The sequence below is a fragment of the Dromaius novaehollandiae genome, chromosome Z (assembly GCF_036370855.1).
Source record: "Dromaius novaehollandiae isolate bDroNov1 chromosome Z, bDroNov1.hap1, whole genome shotgun sequence".
In the NCBI taxonomy this organism is placed as follows: Eukaryota; Metazoa; Chordata; class Aves; order Casuariiformes; family Dromaiidae; genus Dromaius; species Dromaius novaehollandiae.
The window spans coordinates 55758123-55778189 of record NC_088132.1 but is presented as its reverse complement, the minus strand read 5'-3'; the positions used below and the strand labels follow the sequence as shown (position 1 = coordinate 55778189).

Genomic DNA, 20067 nt, shown 5'->3' with positions numbered 1-20067 from the left:
CAGAGAACCTTATAAATCAACTTAGTTTCTGGTTTTCAGCGATATTTTGAAACTAGTCTTATAAGTAACGGTGATATTAGGAAGTAATAACATCATTCTTGGACACCAGTCTGAAGCAGTCTGGGATGCAGAGGGTGTGTGGTCCTATAAGCCAAAGGGGAATGTTGCATATTTCTCAATGGCAAACCTTACAGTGACTGACTGACTTGGAAACCCATCCAGTGCCCCTGTCATTCAGTACTAGGTGAAATACTGTTTTTTTCCAAGATACTGCACTTCTGTGTCATCTAGTTCATATAAAAAGTGTTGATACCAACTTTTTTTCCTTCTAGGTTGAGTACTTGGCAGGGTCTGGTGGTCAGCTTCTTCCACAGAACTATCTGAATGAATTGGACAGTGCTCTGATTCCTGTGATCCATGGTGGGATGTCAGATCCTACAAGTTTACCATTGGAAATGGAGTTAATATTTTTCCTTATAGAACATCTGTTTTGATGAGGATGATGTATATTACATAAAATATACTGATTTGCCAGGTCTGAACACCAAAGTTGTAATGTTAAAAACACTAAAAATATCCATGTCACTAAAACTAGTTTTGTTTCAATGGATTTTCAAACTGGGTTTTGTTTAAAAACAAACCAACCAACCCCAGGCTCTCTGGTTATTTTACCACAAAAGAATTGTGGTTTTTAGTATTTCCTAGAGTTCTGAAACTTTACACTTAATACAATTGCAGAAGAGGGTGGGTTTTGTTACCTCTTTACACAATTGTAGCATTTACTATGTGTAGTGTAACTTTAAGCCATAGTATTGGCACTATTGCCTCTTAACCTCAAATACATGTGTTATAAAAATTCTTAGGGTTAGATCTAATCTACATCTGAAGCACGTGCTTTGCATGTGTGAATGAGATAAACCTTGTGAAGTATACTTAGCTGGCACAAAACTGTTTTCTTGCCACCAGAGATTCAAATAGATCTTCAGTAGTTGACTGGAAACATCATGTGTCAGTACAGATTATAGGTGCACACCATCTGACACCTTGTGTATGATAAGCAAGAGGAGAAAACTTTGCAGGTATGTTTATGAAGTCTCTGTAGCTGGAGAAGTCCTGACTTAATATTTGGATATTATGCTGGTGCTTCAGGAACATATGCTTCTAATTTTTTTATAGAATAACTGATTTCATTCTTGTATTTATAAGGATTTATCTAACTTAAATGATGCTATTTTTATAAATACTGGTATTTCTTCCTTTACTGTGTTCAAAAGTCCTGATACAATTTGACCTTCCAAGGATAATTAAGAAGCCCGGTTACCCTAGAAGTAATCTACATGTAGCAATAAGTCAGATAAGCATCCCGTAATATCTTTTCTGCTCCCTTGTGCTACTTTTTGACAGCTCTTAGCAGCCACCTTTATTTTCAGGGAGAATAGATGTATTAAGTGTGAATTTTCATGAACAGACTGTTTTAGTATACCTGAGGTTCTTGTATTTTTGATATTCGGTCATTAAGATCTATTTATGTACTTGCAATGCACGTGATTTGTACAGAGGTTCAGTGAACCATAATCAGGGTTTGATAACTGTCACTTAACTGTTTACCAAGAACAGAACCAAAACAAAAATATATCCAAGCTCTGTATTGTTTTGAGTAAAAATGCTGGTACAGTTTTATAATGAGAGACTATTAAAACTTTGATGCCTTCTTGTTCTCACAGGGGACACATTTTGTATTGAAAACAAAATTTGTAACTTAATCTAATCAACTCTGCTGTTATCTGTGCTTTGGGACACCAGCGTTAGAAGGGTTCAGGCTTCAAGATCTTAGGCTGGAGGAAACTGAGGATGCATCTGAGCTAATTAATACAACTCTTTCAGAGAAACTGTAGTCCTGGAGAAAAACTGAAGACCACACCATATGTATGCACTATGAACAAAATGGAGTTGCTTGAAAACAGTTCATAAGAAGACAGTCAAGCAAACAACACTGAAAGGGTGAACAGTAGTTAAGAGGTATCACTGTTAAGTGTATTTGTACCAGATATGTAACCAGGTTGGGGTGGCTCTCTTTTGTGTTACCACAGATATCCAATACCATAGGTGCAAACTAGCTTTACCTGTGTTTCTTAGCGGTAACTAAAGGAACAGTTGACTCTTACCACTTACCATGGTTTAACTCACTTTAAATAATTATCACTAACAAATAAAATTGACTAGAATGTTTGTTATTTTAGGTCTTCTCTTTAAAAAAGCTTTTTTGGTGGATGTTTCTTGGGTTTGTTTTGTTTCTGTAGCTCTTTTTTGGATTCTTCTGTGTGTTGATCTGTTGGGGAGGGTGGTGCTTGGTAATGGGATCCATTTCTTGACAGTTCATTTCTATGGAATATTTAATAGTAGAATTTGTATTTGGAGGCAGCAACTGTTTCAAATGTGTAAAAGTCTCAGGTGTAGTAAGGTGTGATGGACATCGATAAAGGAAATAGAGGTGGTCTTGTTTAGATGGGCATGCACGTGTAGGTACTTTCAGGATTTGAATCTACAGCTGATTGCATATGTGGCCTCATAACTTGATAAAAAAGACAGGGAGCTTGCTGAAGTGAGAGGTCAGTGGGGGCTGTTGCTGCTGGCTGGTACGTGACCTGTGTGCAGGGAGAGCCTGTGCCTGCCAACCCCAGCCTCTGGTACCCAGAGCTCCTACAGGACTATAGACTGCTCTTAATTCTTCCTTACTGCAGCTCCTAGGAGGGCTGCTAGGCAGCCTGGGACCAGCGTCTGTGCCGTACTTGTTACCTCTGCCCTGGGTACCTGCTATGCTAAAAGCGTTCCTCGTGCGGCGAGCCCCCTGCGGTGAGGGCTCTCCCGGCGCCCGCTGTTTGCGGTGAAACCGCTAAAAAAGCAAAACCCTTCACTGGCCGCGGTGATCGGTGCAGCCCTTCCCGGGGGCCTGGGGGACATTCAGCTCTCCCGAGGGGGCTGCGGGTGGGCCAGGCCCTGGCGGCGGCGGGGTGGGGCCCCGCCCGACATGGCGGCCGGGGGGCGGGGCGAGCGCCGGCGAGGCGATGGCGGCAGGGGCGCAGGGTAAGGGCTCCGCGGCCGCGCTGCCCGCTGAGCCGGCCGCGGCGCGGCGCGGGGCGGTCCGGCCCGCTGCTCGCTGGGGCCTGGAGCCGGCGCCGCGGGCGGGTTCGTCTCCCGGCTGCCGCCCGCCGCGGGGGGCCTCGGCGGGGCTCGCGCAGGGCCGGAGAGCCGCGGCGCTGCCGCAGGAGGGGGCTGCGGCGCGCCCCAAAGCGCCCGCCTCGGCCGGCTGCCCCGAGCACGAGCGGCGGGAGCGCGGCGGGCGGCAGCCCCCGGGCGGGCCCGGCTCCCGGCCTGCGCGGCCGGCCTGGCTCGGCCCTGGCGGCTGGGGCCCGCCTGGTGCGGCGGGGTGGCGCGAGGCAGCCCTGCCCCGACACTTGGGGATGTTTAGGGAGCGTCTTGCCTTCCCCCACAGGAGCTTGGGCTGAAAATATACTGGATTATTTTCTGAGGTCAAACCGCATTAAAACAAGAGATGGGGCGGAAATCACGTGGTATCACGCAGCGAACAAAAAATCCCAAATGGAAGAGGCCATAAAAAGTAAGTGTGAATACACGGGAAACTAGGTCTGCTGTTGTGCCTGCTTTAGTGAAAACAGCCTTTTCCCGTGTTTCGTGAGCCTTTCCTGAGGCAGGGTGCATAGCAGGGACACATCCTTCCCCAGCTCGAGGTTAAAAGCCAGGGTGGGCTGGCAGGGAGAGAAGAGCCAGCTCCCTTGTGCAGCGCTTGCCGTTGTTGCCTGCGCGAGCCCTCGAGGGCTCCGGCGTCAATGCGGCGTCTCTCATCACGAAGGTGGGCAGGACGAGGCTGGGAGATGGGGGCGATGCCTTTTATTAGACCGACCGGTTCAGTTTGAAAAGGACAACAGGCGGCCAGGCTTGGAGGCTGTCTTTTAGGTTAGACCTTCAGATTAACAGCGATCCTCGTCACCTGCCAGCCCTCAAGAGCAATGGCTAAGGAGTTCTGACTTAATGCATTTGAGCTCAGCTTATCTGGAATGTCATTCAACCTGTATATTTAGATAAGGACACAAAATGTCATTGTCTTTTGTCTCCACCAAAATAGTAAGGAATACAAAAACTGCTACAGGTAAAACTATTTTCTTAGCATGATCATGCCAAGCTTAGATTGTAGTTCCCTGATACGCCCGTTCCTTGGCGGCAATGATCACATTGTTCCTGTTCTTACCTGTTTGTTCACATGGTATGTTGGCCCTTCAGTGGTGCCGGCACTTCCCTTCGCAGATCCACTCCAGAAAACTGGAAAATGGGAGTGATCTGATTAAAACTCCATCCATCCATCTGCTGGATGCAGTTCAGTGTTGATACTGCTGAAAGGGCAGTGTGCTGTGGAGCAAACATGCCAGTGAAGAAGGTGCGGTAACTCCTCATGCTGGTTTTGCTCGTGAGGTTCCCTGTAGAGCAGCAGCTGAAGTGCTTTTCCCCAGAAGATGGTTGCTTCTATAGTAGCTCTCTGCAGAGCTGCTTGCTCTGCCTGTCAGGTGTTTGTCAGGGCTATACTGCAAAGCCTGGTCCATCTTCTCAAAACAGTTAAGGATTCCAAATGTTTTTGGTCTTATATGGCTAAATCTTCTTTTAGCTTTTTTAAAGATGGTTTGAGATATTGGAACATACTGGGTAACGTTTCTTGGATTCTACAGCATAATTTTATTATGGCTTCCCCCTTCCTTCCTGATTCGTGATAATTAGAGTACTTCAAGTTAATAGTGAGCAGTTTATTTCAGTGGATGTTAATTTAATGTATGTGAATATTGGGAGGATTGTAACTTACGTAACTTGTTTTCTACTGATAGTATAATTATTATCTTTTATTGGATTTTAGTCAAAGTAACTGTATATGTTTGAATTCTCTGCAAAGCTCATAGCACTGCCCAGGCTGTCAGATACTTCTCATTATAGGAAGCTGTTTTCAAGAACTTACAGCATTCCTAAAGTTTCCCTCATTTTTCTTGTGTTTCAGTTAACATTTTCATGGCAGAACTTTGTAACTGTCTGGCTGACGTCCTTTTTTAAGTTTTGGCCCAGGTGGGTTGGGTTGGTCAATTTTGAGAATGAGACAGGGGAAAAATACAATCTTTGCCAGTGTTAACGTTTTCTGATGACCTTTTCTCTAAAAGCTTTAGAATCTTATATTAAGAAGAAAAAGTTGAAATTTAGCATAAGAAGAGTGGATTAGCATTTTGGATTTTCATTTTGCTGTACCTCTAAAAAACTACTGTGATTACTTTGACAAATGCATCTTTAAAAATCAGTTTTCACTTGTTTGTAGATTTCTAAAGAGTTTAGTGACTGATATATCTGAAGAAATGCTTTCTCTGGTGCTTCACAAACAGCAGTGCGTACTTCGTATGTGATCTTTGTGGAGTAAGTGTGCACAGTCCAATGCAGAAAGACTTTCCTTGTAATTGTGATTCTGAAGCAGACACTGGAACTCTTGGATTTGCTTGTGTTAGAGTATTTATTTTTTAAATAACAGGTGCTGTTCACATGGTAGAAGCAGATATTCTTCTTCGTGATGACAAGGGAGGAAATCGTGACCCTATCATGGTTCATCCACCTGAAACAGATAGTGACAACACATTGCAGGAATGGCTAAAAGAGATTGTGAAGACAAACAAAGGCATCAAGCTGGATTTTAAGAGGTATATAAAAAAAAATTTGTATGTACTTTACATTCTTGCTAATTAACTATTTTACTGGTTGTGCTAATTATCTGTTGGTGACAGTAGAGCAAAGGTTTTTTTTAATGTGCAATTTAATATAACGTGCTTTACTGAACAGAGCATACAGTGAAATATAATCAGTGTCATTGAATACATTATGAGAATAAATGTTTAATTTTAAGCAGTATGAATTATTGGGTGAATTATTTTTCACCAGAGGAGTATTTTTGAACCATACTTTAAGGGATGAAGTGAAGCTGTTGGTTCTAAAGCTTTAAGTTGTTTTGAACTACAAATAATGATTTCATATTCAATGAACTAGTTACTGAATTGCTATATAGTGATTGTTAACTATTATAGGAGGAGTTAATTTTAATTACACATATTTCTATTATCTCATGCTTTCCATTCAGTGTTTTGTTCAATTTTGCCTATGACTTTGCCCAGCAGTAACTATTTAAACTCTTTTTGTCAGGCCAAGTGTATCGCAGGCTGAATTGTTTAAGCAGTTTGACCAAACTAGTTCAGCAGTTCCTGAAATTGAGATTGGAAAAAAAATAGATTATTTGCATGTATTGAACATTTCTTAATGTTTCTCTCAGTGAGATGCACCAGTGCCTCCCTTTTAAGGAGAAGGAGTCTTAAATTTAGTAGAAATAGCTTTCTCAGTCAGGAACAGTTTGAAAGCTTATATAATAGCAAGTGGATCTACTTTGTAGGTTTCCCCCTCCCACGCCCCCCCCCCATAAGTGGAGTTGAGCAGTGTCCAGAATGGAAATACAAGGCATGGACAATTTGTGACAGAAATATTCATGCAGTCTTCTGCTTTTGTTATATCATGGAAGTAGGGAGCTGGCTGATTCAACTGTAGGTGGGCATGGGTAAGCTACAGTTTGACTTACAGCTTCCTATTTGATGAGCTGCAGAAAACAAAAAGATAAATTTAAGGGCCCTTAGTTTGGACAGTCATGTCCCAGTGAAAATTTCAAATTAATTTAGCTCCATTTGAATGTAGGAAGGCTAGTAAGGGACTAAGAATGGTTTCTAGCTCTCAAGATACTTACTTACATTCGGCTCAGCTCCCTGAAAATATCTACAATTTCAGGTAGAACTATCAACCCTGATACTGGGGGCACTTGGTCTGTGATCAGCACAGAAAACCATGCTACATATAAACGTTGTGGAGCTTGTGGACATGAATTTGCATGTAAGATCATTCTCCGTTTTCTCAAGACTATATTATTTAACTGTTGATAAATGATACCAGTGCTATGCTGCATGACAACTAATAGGAGGAGCAGTATTTTCTCCACTCCATGAAGAAATCTTTGGAACAAGATCATCTTTCATTACAGTACATTGGTGTTGCTCATTTACCAAGCCTGGAAAATTCTCTGTCCGATAAGCTAGCAGAGTTTTCACGTGGTCACTTAAAAACTCAGTTCTCAGTAATAAAGTAACTTAAGGAAACTGTTACACGTTTCAACAGCTTTTTGGACATTTTTGCTCTAGAAAAAGCAAAACCTCAGGTTTGATGACTGACTCTGTTGTGGATGAATGATGCACTTCACTCATAAGAAGTAGCAATATGTTTTATTGAGATAAGACAGTGATTTAACAAAGTTCAATGGCGGATAAAACAGTGGCTTAACAAGATTCGATGGCAAAGTACACTCGGTTATTTACTGCATGGAGGACAGGGTCAGATGAAATTGTCAAGGACACCGTCCTGTTGAGTCATGAGGTTCAGAGTAGACCCCCTTGCTTTCCAGACTCCTTCTCAGAGGGGTTGGGGCAGCTGGATGCAATCTTAATCCCAGACTTGGTCAACAGTTTATGTCTGAAGGATTATGTGCACAATCAGAGGTGCAATTTAGCAAAATTTGCAAAGTTTCAGCCTACTAGTAGTCGCTTACCGAGGATCTGTCACAGGTAAGAAATCTCTTGACCTCGAGGAGTAGCATTGAGAGGTGTCCCTGCTCACGGGGAGATTCTGCCATGCAGCTCGCTGCCACGCAGGAGAGCTCAACGGGCTCTGGGCTGCCTCCTGTTTATGGGGTAAGATGGTTGACTCGTAGTCATATTTGCATAGCAGCCGTATTGGGGTGGGCACATGCTTAATTAGCCCTTGGCTATGTGCTGTTTACAGAAAGGTCAGGTTAGCGGGGGAAGAGCACATCAGGTTGGGAGTTGGGGGGGAAGCATGCTGTCACACTCTTTCCTGGCAGTACTGTCAATATTTAATGCCTTCCTGCTGGTTTCTCTCATACTCTGAGTTACCAAAAAAGTAAAAAAGATTAACAGTTAATTTGGTGTTCTGTCATGATTAATCTGTGTTACTGCAGATTAGTTTATTTCTTTTCCCCAGCTTAGTCTTTTATAAGAACTAAGACTGAATTCTACCTCTGGGTCCAAGATTTAGCTAATCTGAATTTCGGGTAGATGACTTCTTCAGAGAAGTTACACATCTGCAGAGTAAAATAGCCATTACAACACAGCAGCTTTCCATAAAGCTGGCTTTAAGAGTTATATGAACAGATTTCTGTTTGATAATTCAACAGTTACCATCAGTAGCAATGCAGTTCTAGTCAGGATACATCTAGAAAACTTTTCCACAAACTGCTTTCTGGATTAGGGTTTCCTTGTGTTCTCACATCTTGCAGTGAAGGGTCTTGCCCGCATCCTTCCATCTGGTAGAAAGTGAGCTCCTTGCTAGGACCCACACAAGGATTAATAATCAATAGATATGCTTAGAAGTTTTCTGTCGAAACTCTTCCCCTTGTTTTCAAAACAGAAATTTTTTATGGGAAATATAATTGGCCCTGAGCAAAGTTTTTCTGTTGAGAAAACTGAAATGATAGTGCCTATCTGGAAAACTTGTGTCAGTTTTCTTTTCTGCCTGCACAAAGAAATTGGAGAAGACAACTTTAGAGCTGGGAAACTGGAGAGTTGCTTCCAGGCTGCAAGGGGAGCTGAGCGCCCTGGGTCTCCTCTGCCCGGCTGCGTGCAGGTCTCTGCCGTGGTCACCGAGGTTTCTCAGTGTTGTTCTCTCCCATGGGAGGGCAATGAAAATGTCAGGGCCTTCCAGGAAAGCTTCTGATGAAAAACAAAATCCTGTTCCAGGACTTACTAATTTAGAAACATCAGCCAATACCAGCATAAATTTTTATTTCCCCAGAACATTTGTTTTTTAAAGAAAGGATTTCTATTTCCTGGTCAGCTCCGCTAGTAACAAATACTTTGGAGTGTGTCTATTCAAGAATTAAGTGTAATCCCTTGAATATCTGATCGCATGCCACATCATTGTCCTGTGGTGTCAGATTTTTTCGGTATGGATTCTAATACAGAAAGGAAGTTTATTGCTTTTTGTATGCTGAAGTGTATGTATGTTGAAGTAGATTCTGTTTTTTTGGCCTAAATTTTTTATTTAAATTTTGTAGGTTCAGTTGGAATTTTAACCATGCAGTTTCATAAGTGCTAATGGAAAATACACCTGAAAATCCCATGAAATTGCTTTGAAAAGTTTGAAATGGGGTTCAATGTGAGCTGTGATTTTCAGATATACACCTCTGCAATTCCCAACTTTAGTTTTGTCTGCATATGCATGTACAATGTCTGTTTCTGGAACAGATGGAAAATCCACCCCCATGTTAAAAAGAGCTTGATCAAGACCTCAACGTGCTACAGAAATGCAAAAATTGGTAGAATTGTAAAATGTGATTTGTGCCTTTTGTCCTTCATAATATAATTACAATTTTCACATTAAAGTTGTGCGAAAGTACAAGAAATGTGGACAGGCTAAATCCTTTTATTGTTACCAAATCTGTAGATGTCTGCCTGGATGGGGAAGGGAAAGGAGAAGTAGATTTTTTTTTCTTTTTAATTATTGTTTAAAGTCATTTAAGAACAGCTACTTCTTATTTTTCCATAAGGAGTTTCCTGCCATGTGCAATGACTTAGAAAAGCTTTTAAAATAATATTGCATTATATGAGTCTAATCATATAAAAACATTTAAAAATTACAAGCACACAGTGCAGATATATTCAAATGAGTAACACAGTATTTGATGTTCTTTTGGATAGTATTTCTTTGAATACCATTGGTGAAATATTAAAGATTAGGCCAACAATGCTTAAAAAGAAATCTTTTGTGTACTTCAACTCTTATCTGCTTGACTGACCCCCTAATCACATTTCATGTTGTCTGGCTTTACATACAAAAATGAATGTATTCTGTAAGAGGACTTCAGAGTCTCATTTAAAAAAATGCCAGAATCATTTTAATATGGAGTAGGCAATATAAGTGCGTTTTCCAAATGCTGTTCGGTAAGAACATTGCCATCGTCGAGGGGTTTTTTGTTTGTTTCAGGAGAAGCTACTTGGGGCTTTTTTCTCTTCGCCTTATCAGATACTTTGTAGTAAAAAAGAAAAATAAGGTATCCCACTGGCTTTGACTTTGTAAATTTTGTATTAATTCAGGGAAAAATTGAGCTGTTCTGGCTGCAGACAACGTGAAAAATACTTAAGCCATTAATGTTAGCTCAAGCTATTATTTTTATGCTTTGGATAGTATATAAACTTCAGGGGCATATGTAAACAGAAGAAACATATTTAAATTCATGACAGTGTATGTGACTTCAGGATCTCTTCTGTTCAGTGGCTGAATCTAAGCCATAATATTAGTCAGATCCTATTGTGGCTTCCTTTATTAGAATCTATCCCAAGCTTTCTAGTTAAAAAAAAATCCAACTCTTAAAAGGTCACAAATTAGAAGAGCCATGAGATACAATTCTCTGTAAATGCAAATGTATTCATCAATAAGAGCTTTATGTTGCAGTATCTCAACAGCATTTTCCAAATATGAAAAGTCCTTGTTCTTGGACATACACAGGCCCTTCCGAGTATAATGTATGCATCAGTCTAGTAGCTGATTTAATTTTTGTCTCTTGCATCTCGTAGTTGGTAGCAACCAGCGTAAGCACGTTTGAAATCAAAGCTGTTCCAGAGGTCTGTAGTGGTAATGCTCAGGATTGTGTGTAGTCTCTTCTTGCATGTGTTTTCTGAGACGCAGCTCCTGAAAACAGAGCCAGCGTTTCCCTGAGCGGGGTGCTTGTGCTCGGGTCGGAGGGGCAGTCCGGCAAATGCCACCTTTCTGAACAGAAAGGGTCAAGGAAAGGAAAGAACCTTTTTTGTGCCCCAAACAGGCTGCGCTGAAGTGACTCAGCAGGAAGGTTAACCCAGTACTGTCCAGTGCCATGGAGCAGCTCGTACTGGGCAGCAGGGAAACGTGAGGCTTACGCCTTACTTTACCCAGCAGTTATAGTCAGCTTGTGGTAGAAAGGGTCCTCAGCATTTGCCCAAATGCTCTCTGGCTTCCTGGGACAGTTTCTTCAGCGTATTCATCTGTATGCGTACTATGCATTTTCTGTTCTTAATCTGGGAAACGCATCTTACCAACCGTGTGTTTTTGGTACAGTCTAGAAGCTGTGCGGCCTTCTTTGGAGCTTCTTGAACATGTGAAGCTGCGTTTGAGACGACCTGTTTGGATCAATGCAGATATCCTACCAGGACCTAATGGAAATGATGCTGTGGTGGATGCAAAAGGATTCCTTGACACTGTCACTTCATTTTTCCCAGATGTAACCTTATCACTGGGATGGTCAACTGGCTGGCACCCTGGAAAACACAATAACGGTAAAGATGGAAAATATAATACTTATGCTGTATGGCCAATTTTGTTCAAATTCCTTTCAAAATTGATTCAAAATAAATTGTATGCATTTTGTCAGTTTGAAAATAATAGTGATTATAAAAGAATTATTTTCTTTATTGGTGGATATTTGATAATGTGTGTTATGTAGCAGTTAGTTCAGTGTTTAATTGAAATGTGACAGAACTATATAAAGATTGGATATTTTTGTTGCTTAACTCATTCTCACGTATTGAGGAAATTATTGGGCCAAATTGCTTGGGCCCTGTTCCAGGTAGGGCTGCTCCCTGATTTACAGCAGGTTTGGTTTGTCGATTGGAATTCTGGCACATTTCCTGAAGAAAAATAGCATATTAGCTGGTAATTTAAAACCTATCAAAGTGCTTTTGCATTAGATGACTAAAATCAAATTGTGCATCAACACTTTTTAACATTTCATTTCTACTGAAAATTTTTTCCTCTAAATTTCCAATGTATTGATCTGTTAGTAATTTTTTAAAATATCAGTTTTGAAAATCTATTTGCAGTTTCTTACTGTTAATCCTTAACTAGAATTTAGATCCTGAACTTGTAATCACTATTTTAGAATCTCTTTCACAGACTCCCTCTCATAATTCTCATGGTTGCTGTATTAGGGGTTTAGGGAGCCCAGCACACATGCGTTTGTGTGCATTAGCATAGTCCCCATTGAAATTATCTGTGACTACAGCAACAAAATTGGACACCTTTCCAAATTGGTAACTAGTCATTAGCAAGATTTAGTATTGTGTTAATCATGATTTTATTATATGGTATACAATAATTTTACTAAACGATATAATACTTTCTCCAAAGCATTTTGAGTACAGTAAAAAGTTACTAGAAGTATGCATTGGAAATACTCTACCAAATAATCATTTTAATAGAGTTGGTAATTTTATTTTGATTCTAAATTTCAGCTTATGTTAATGCTAATTAAGGCTATACCGTAAGATGCAGGAAAATTTGACAGATTATAACTACAAGTTGGTGTTTACCCAGCCAAACCTTTTTTAAGATTTGGTGCTTTTTAGTCTGTTCAGTCACTCTGTTGCATATGATTAATACAGAAAAAATGATTAACTGTCATTATTGAAGTTAAGATTTTTGTAGCCAGTAGAAATAAGAGAGCAGTTAAATGTAATTTCAACTAGTTCTAGTGCTTGTAAAAATCTTAAAAACTGACACTTATAAAGTGTTTTAGATTGCTTGCTTTTAGCATTTTTTAAGTAGAAAATATTTTACCTGCTTCATTTTTGTATAATTTTGTCTTTTATTGCATTTATTCTGAAATCCTTTTTTTTCCGAAGTGTTTTTGTTTTTAAAGGTCCACTGTCAAGTTAAAAGTAGCCTGTATTGAAGTCAACTCTTTTTTTAGAGCGCAAGCAACAATATAATTACCTGGACAATTGAAAAAAACACACTGTATAGCTGTATTGAAAATAATGCTTTAGTTACTGGAAATAAGGATTTTCAAAATAAGTTTTGCTTTTCTTGTTAGCATTGCTTTTTTTCCCTGGAACAATGATGGTTTTTGTTTATAATCATTTGGCAATATCACTTTTAGAGTTATCTGATTCACAACACTCGCGTTTGCTTATGTTTTGTCTTAAAACGTGACTCTTCTACAAAACATTGTGTATTTTTTTTGATAGAAATCGTATTTGCAAAGATTTGTTTTTAATCAAATAGTCTTTATTGTAGGCTATGACTGGATGATGGTGAAAGAAATGGCTCAAATATGCAATACACTTTCTCAGCCTGTAACTTACCCTGTGAGAGCAGCGTTAGTACGGCAGTCGGTATCTGAGCTATGCTGGTTATTACAACAATCAGATAGGTAAGTTTGAGGGCGGGTATTTTTAGCAGTTTTATTATAAATGCACATATTTGTTAATATGAAATACAGCACATTTATGTGTACACACTCATCCCAATTATGTTGAAAATATTTTTCCTTTTTAGTTTATTTCTTGAGTTCCTTAATTCCTTTAGCTTTTGAATTGTTTTTGTGTACAGAAGCGGGGGCTATTCATTTCTGTAAAATAATTAAAATTCCAAAAGGCTGTTTTAAAATTACTTCATAGGTATTGAATCTTGTATAGGTTTGTAATCCAGTTCCATTGCAAACACTTCATAAGACTAGTATAGTCAAATAGACCAAGTAGTTTGTTGCATTTGGAATTAATTCAACTTAAATACTTACATTTTTATATACTTAGTGTTTATATTTCATGTAATAATGCAACTTAAAAACATCAAAGATGTGATTTTTGAATTGGAAGTTAATGAGTTTGCTGTGAAACTGGTGAATTTTGCTTAGGTACTTGAATACCTTCTGTGGTTTACAAAATGACTTAGTTTCTATTTTAAAATGGTTCTTAGAAGCCCATAATAATTTCATAGGAAAATTATATTTATATATAGAAAAGAATGAGAATAAAACCTTCACACATCTTGCAATTTACTCATCTTTATCATCTATTCTGGTTATCTAAACTTTAATAGTTGTTCCTCAAGCACCGCTCAAGGTGCCCAGTCAAAGCACAAGACAGAAACTTATTAGTGCCATGTCTTTCTGTCTTATATGCCTTAAAATAAGATAATAGTGTACCAATTTAAATTCTTTTTTCTTTTTTTCTTTTTTTATATAGATACAGCCTCACTGTTTGGACAGGAAAGCAAGATGAGTATTCTGTAGAAGATTTGCTTCATATACGAGAGAACTTTGATAAAAGTCGGGTTTATTATGATATCTTAGAACCGCAAAACTCTGAATTCAAAAAAGCCATAGGAATAGAATATTAAATATGATGCCAGCAAACTCTGACTTTATAATACTTAACTTCTTTAATGTGAAGGTTTCTTGTTCATGGAAGTGCATTTTCTTTCCCAAATAATTGTATAGATAATATCCATGAATAATGAAGGGTTTTTTATAACACTTTATGTAAAGGCTTTCCAAATAGATATATAATGCCTTCTGTAATAGGTCAGAATTGTTATTTCCTCATCATACACATGTTCCCTCTCTTTCATCCAGTAGCATATAGTAAAGACAACCCATGTTCCCTAAATATTCTTGCATGTTGCAAGATGTTGCAAGTATATAAAGAGGAGAGTGCCTCCAAATGATACCTGTGAACCAAGGTAATTTGCTACCAGCTGCTTTTGTGTAAGCCAAGGTCTGTGGGACACTAGGTCTCTACCAAAGACTTTATTTTTACCATTTGTGCAGAAGGACAAACAGAAAGAAGACTGTAGTAAGTACAGAACAATGCTCTTCCTGAAGGAGTTACTTTGTAGTTCCTCTTGATATACTCCATTTTTAGTGCTATCATAACTGATAAAGTTCTCACTCCTTATCAAGAGAAGATTGTGTTTGCTAGGTGTTCACAGTGAGATCCATGATGATACGCATTCAGGGGAGAAAGATTGGTTATTTATACAGAATGAGAACTAAATTAGTTCTGTGCAGTTGTTACCATTGTGCAATTGTGCATTTCAGACTATGGCTTCCCACCATTAAGAGCTTTTAAGACAGAGAAGTGTTGATTGTTCTTTCAACTAAATGTAACTATAACAGGAATTATGTGGAATGTTCTGCTGAAGTCTTTCTAAAAGCCAGAGGCTGTACAAATGAAATAGCTGTACAATAATTAGTGTTTACAGCATTATTTTCTGTATTTTCTTGGGTTGTACATGTTTTTAACTGTTGTAATACTATTTCAGGAACTTTTGAAAAGCTGAACTTTCTTTGAGAAAAATTAATTCATTGCAACCCTATTTATTATCTGCAGGAAAAGACCTACCCATTTTATTTGAATCATTCTTTCCTCTGTTGCGTTTCTATCTCTTAAAATGTATACTGACATTGAAATCTCTGCAGATTAAAACACAAGCTATGTACTGTTGTCTTCTGCCTAACATTGTGATTTTTTTTTATTCACAATGACAGTAGAGATTTTTATTTCTAGATGAAGGCTGATTCTGTGAAGAGGCATTCTACTGGCGCCTTCTTGCCCTCCTCTTTCCGCTCCTCTCACATCTTAGGAAAAATCTTAGATTTTCAGTTTATCTAAATTCTGATTATACCTACACAGATCAAATCTGATTCTTTTTAATATGCATTATATGCCAAATATAGCTTGTAATAATCTGTTACATTCTTTGATTCTCAGTAAATAGCTTCATCACACTTTAGATTGTTCTGATGAGTAAAATCTTAAGAGTTAACGATACAGGCTGAATTCAAATTCTGAATGATAACATTCTTAGTTTCCTTTGTCTTCTGTAAGGCTTACCAATTTTATCCAGCTTCTTTCATAAGGCTGTCACATGTGAAACTGCAAAGGGCTGAGAGGGTGGGGAGGCAGAGACCAACTCTTCCAAAGCAAAATCTTCTAGGATTTCCAGTGTTTTAAATATTTAATATTTGGACTGTAAACGCTTTGCAACAGGAATTTTGTTATCTTTGATGTTTTGCACAACCCTGAGCAGGGTTCTTAGTACTACAAAATTAATTAAAAAATCTTTTTGTTCTTACAGCTTTTTATTTTTAGTATTAATATAACTCTGTCAGAAAAGTTAAGTTATATTCATTAATCCTAAATCTTGAAATACCGTGATTTCATGCAGTCATTAAAATTCAAGGTTCATGGTTGTTACTTACATGAGGGATAGGGCTTTCATCATTTTTGTCATGTATTCAGTTACAATGTAGTTGGATAAAACCAGGAAATATTTTTCCAAACAAGGAAGAAGGTATCTCATTGTACCTGGAATAGTTAAACAGAGGACCTCATTTAATTTGCACAGTCAGTCAATGTGAATGGCAGTAACACTCAAAAGGTCAAGTTTGGCAGTGTAATTCTTCTTAATGAATTGGAAGAAGTGATGTATTTCTTAGTTCAGTGTGACAACAAGACTTGACTTGAAAGGATTTAACCTCACTTTTCTCTGAAGTATCTGTTTCTATTATCTCTGTATGCACACCTTGCTAGAGCATGGGAAAAAGACTAAGTATTTTCTAACCTATCCTAACTATGTAAAGTATTTTAAATGCTTTAAATAGGAGAGCCCTTTCTAACCCAGGTCGCTTTGACTAAACCAGGTTCAGAAGCTATTGAATGAGCAGGTGTACTAGCAGATCTGATCATGCAGTGTTCTTTTCTGGATAATGACCTTTTCACTTAAATCCTCTTTGGGGAGAACAGGACACATGACTGACTGAGGCCCACTTAAACCAAAGTTACAGACATGGCCCTGAATCTATAGCATACAATAAACTAGTAGGAAATAGTATAGCTCAGAGTTTTTATTCTCTGGAATATACTATGGAACAAGAAACATTTAGGGGACAGGAGCCAGCTTTTGGAACCAAAAGCAACATAGCTGCGTTAGCCAAAATTAATTAGGCAGGTGTATGAATAACAGAATTTGCTTTTGAAGGACATAAAAGAAACAGCCTTAGGAGACATCACTGTAGCAGTATTCATTTATTGAATGCAAGGTGTCATTAAATAGTATTGAGTTCTCGCATTATGCTTTCTGAACACTTAACTAGTTCTAGGCTTAGTCTAGATTTCTTTTCAAGATAGGACTGACTATTCAGAAACAGCAACTCTCTAGCCATACATTTCATTTTAGTAGATATAAAGACAAGAGTATCTCCTTATCCTTTTGTTACACAATTTATATGAGGGTTTAGGACCAGAATGGACTCCTAGATCAGGTTATGCTCCTTGCTGTTGGATGCACTTAGGTGTATTGATTTAACAGATTTCATCTTAAAGTTTGTTAGGACTTTTTGCTTCCACACTGGCAGGCTTTTCTACGATTTAGAAACCCTTTCCCCGCTTAGCAATTCTCATCTGAGGGATTGGGAATTGTTAAAAACTATGATTATATTATTAAGTAGGAAACACTATCAGTAATTACCAAAAGTATTTTCAAGGGTGCAGACATCCTGGAGGAAACACCATAGACTAGTACCTGTGGATATGAATAAACAGGGATATTCAGATAAAATTGAAAAAAGACATGATCTGGATTACCAGAAAAATTAGTAAGATAACAACCCATGTAACTGGGTTAGACAAAATGCTAGCAATAAATTCTGTGAAGCATTCTTGCAGTGACAGAAGTGTTTAACTTTATGACGTTTGATTATTCTACATGAATTATCCTCTGTATCTGAATTTCTGTATGTATCTGTATTTTACCTGTGTAAAAGTAAGTAATTATATTAAGTTTCCTGTGAAGTGGTTTGTTTTGTTTAGTATTTGGTCTGACTTGCACATAGCTGAATATGATTGAATTTGTTTCTCTGTTTTCATGCAAGTCTTGATATAAATGCTTTCCTTGTAAAATCAGATGTATTAACCTGGGGGCTGGCAATGAAATAATAAAGGGGAGATGGAAGCCGGTTATTTATTCTGTTGGAAATGGGTATCTACGACAGTCCTATGTTGGTCTAGCCATTGCTGTCTTTTTTATCTTGTGTCCTTGTACTTAACGCTTTGTTTAGGCGTCGTAAGTTTTGTGTCCTCTTTGTGGAATCATTTTCTTTAACGGTGTTGTTTCATGTCTGGTTTCTGGCATACTTTCAGCCAGAAAGTATGCCAGAAGTTTCGTGTCTGGCATACTTTCAGCCAGATTTTTAGACTTGCAGACAGATTTTTCAGACTTTGTGGACAAATTTGGTTGACTTTAGTGGAACTATGCATCATTCATAGAGTGCTTAACAGTGGCATTCAAACTGCAAAAGGACATCCAGGCAAGTTAATAGATTAATAAAATATTTCTGATTTACTGTAAGTATCATTCAATCTTTGTATTTTTATGTGAATTTGATGGAACTTACTCTGTAGATAATATAACAAGTTGCAGAAGAAAGTTGACATCATTAGTCTTGCATAAATACTGAATAATAACCTGCAGTGAGATGCAAGTATTATGATGAAAGCAAAACAGAAGCTAATGTTTTGAGATTTGTATTATTTAAGTTTGCTGTGGAATCTAAGAAAATGCTCCCAAAGACATTTTTTCAAAAAATAGTTCTCCCCATCTTCATCTTCAGCATTTATCTGAATAATTTTTCTGTTCTGGTTTTCTCCGAGTGTAAAGAACAGTCTTTTTCTTCATACTAAATTTAAACCTTCTGTTTTATTTATCATCCAGCTATCTGTGATCAGGCCCTTTGCTAATGCTACTACAGATATATTTCTGCACTTAAATTTCCATTAAATCCTATTTCGTGTTATCGAGCCCAAGCACTGTACAGCATTCGCTTGTGATTTTTATTGGACTGTGTTTGGAGTCTAAAGAATTTGATTCCAGCACATGGTGCATGTTATCTTTTTCATGTCAGTAGTGGTTGTGCACCAGCCCCAGGAAGCTGTATTTGGACCTCTCAGTTCCCCTTGTGCAGAATCAGATTTTCATAAACCTTCACTTCTAAAACCTACCTTCAGGAATTTCTGTCATTCGTGATTGAAAAGACAGTATTATGGAATTCAAAATGTTTGGTCTGGTTTTTGTTTTCTTTTGTTTTTGAAAGAAGGAATAGGCTCTGGGGAGAGCCTATTAGAGTAATATGAATTGCATCCAACAGCATATCTGATATTGAGGAAAAGACTTCCTTAAATTTCAATGTTCTTTAAAGAATTCTATCAATTTATTTAAAATCTCTTCAATTTTCAGAGAGCTTTTCTTTTCAGAAGGGTCAGTAAAGCTATTAATATAACAAAAAGACAAGTGCTTGGACACGTTTTTTTTTGTTGAAGAAACATCTTTTTCTAAGCTCCATGTTAGTTAGAATTTTTTTCTACCATAATACGAAATGTTTTTAGTAAGTATTGAAATTTTAATTTAAAAGCTATTATTATTGCTATTTTTTGGTTTTTTTTTGAAGTCCGTAGACTTTTTTTCCTCACTTTAGTTTGTTAATTTTTTGTTGCAGGAATATCCTGCTTATGCAATATAATTCCCTGATCCTTGACATATCCTCTATATATTAACTTGTTACATTTAGTACGAGTTTTACCTACAAATCTTTGACTGACTGATAACCAAAAGCAAGGGCTGCTACATAAAATCCAAGTCAGGGTCTTCTGTCAGTCTTTAGATTGCTGCTTCCCTCCTAGGGCTTTAACAGATGAATTTTGTCATGTCTTTAAGTGGGGTAAGATGGTACTATGTTCTTCTAGCTGCTATTATTTCTGAGTTGTCTTTTTACTGTAGACTACTGTAATTATTGCATTATTGTAGTACCCTTTTAGGGACCACCTTTGAAGAAGATACTCACTTCACACTGCAGTTTCTCCATTTCAGGTGCCAGAATTGCATGCACTAGGGTAGAAGGTCCGTGTGTTCCCTCCTGCCAACTTTGCTATACAGCAGCAGTAACTTCTGGCAGAAGGGTGTGATAGATGGCTGGGGATAACACCATCTTAGACTGCCATAGCAGAGCTTATTCATTAAAACCCATGATAAAGAATTATTTTTATTGTGCTTGCAGTAAAATGCAAAGTACTGTACTCTGTCATCTTCTGAATTTTGAAAATCTGAATTTTG

At 38.2% G+C, this 20067-nt stretch overlaps 2 protein-coding genes across 6 annotated transcripts in view; both read left to right on the top strand.

The window, feature by feature from the left end:
• Positions 1–2234, top strand: part of LOC135324657 (zinc finger FYVE domain-containing protein 16-like) — a 32626-nt gene extending 30392 nt beyond the window's left edge. For both annotated transcript variants that reach the window (XM_064501347.1, XM_064501346.1), the window contains exon 19: positions 333–2234. In XM_064501347.1, coding sequence (XP_064357417.1) covers positions 333–494 — 162 coding nt within the window. In that variant the 3' untranslated portion in view covers positions 495–2234. The remainder of the gene's footprint in view (positions 1–332) is intronic.
• On the top strand, positions 1884–18309 carry LOC112988725 (protein FAM151B-like). 4 transcript variants are annotated; one of them, XM_064501367.1, is made up of 6 exons: positions 1884–2019; positions 3494–3619; positions 5576–5741; positions 11239–11456; positions 13195–13330; positions 14145–18309. In XM_064501367.1, the coding sequence occupies exons 2-6, from the start codon at positions 3601–3603 to the stop codon at positions 14296–14298; spliced, it is 693 nt and encodes a 230-aa protein (XP_064357437.1). In that variant the 5' UTR covers positions 1884–2019; positions 3494–3600; the 3' UTR covers positions 14299–18309. The 4 variants fall into 4 exon arrangements, with proteins under 4 accessions (XP_064357437.1, XP_064357438.1, XP_064357436.1 ...); XM_064501366.1 differs by lacking the exon at positions 1884–2019 and adding an exon at positions 3016–3084; XM_064501368.1 differs by lacking the exon at positions 3494–3619 and having other exon boundaries at positions 1890–2019.
• The last annotated feature ends 1758 nt before the right edge of the window (positions 18310–20067 follow it).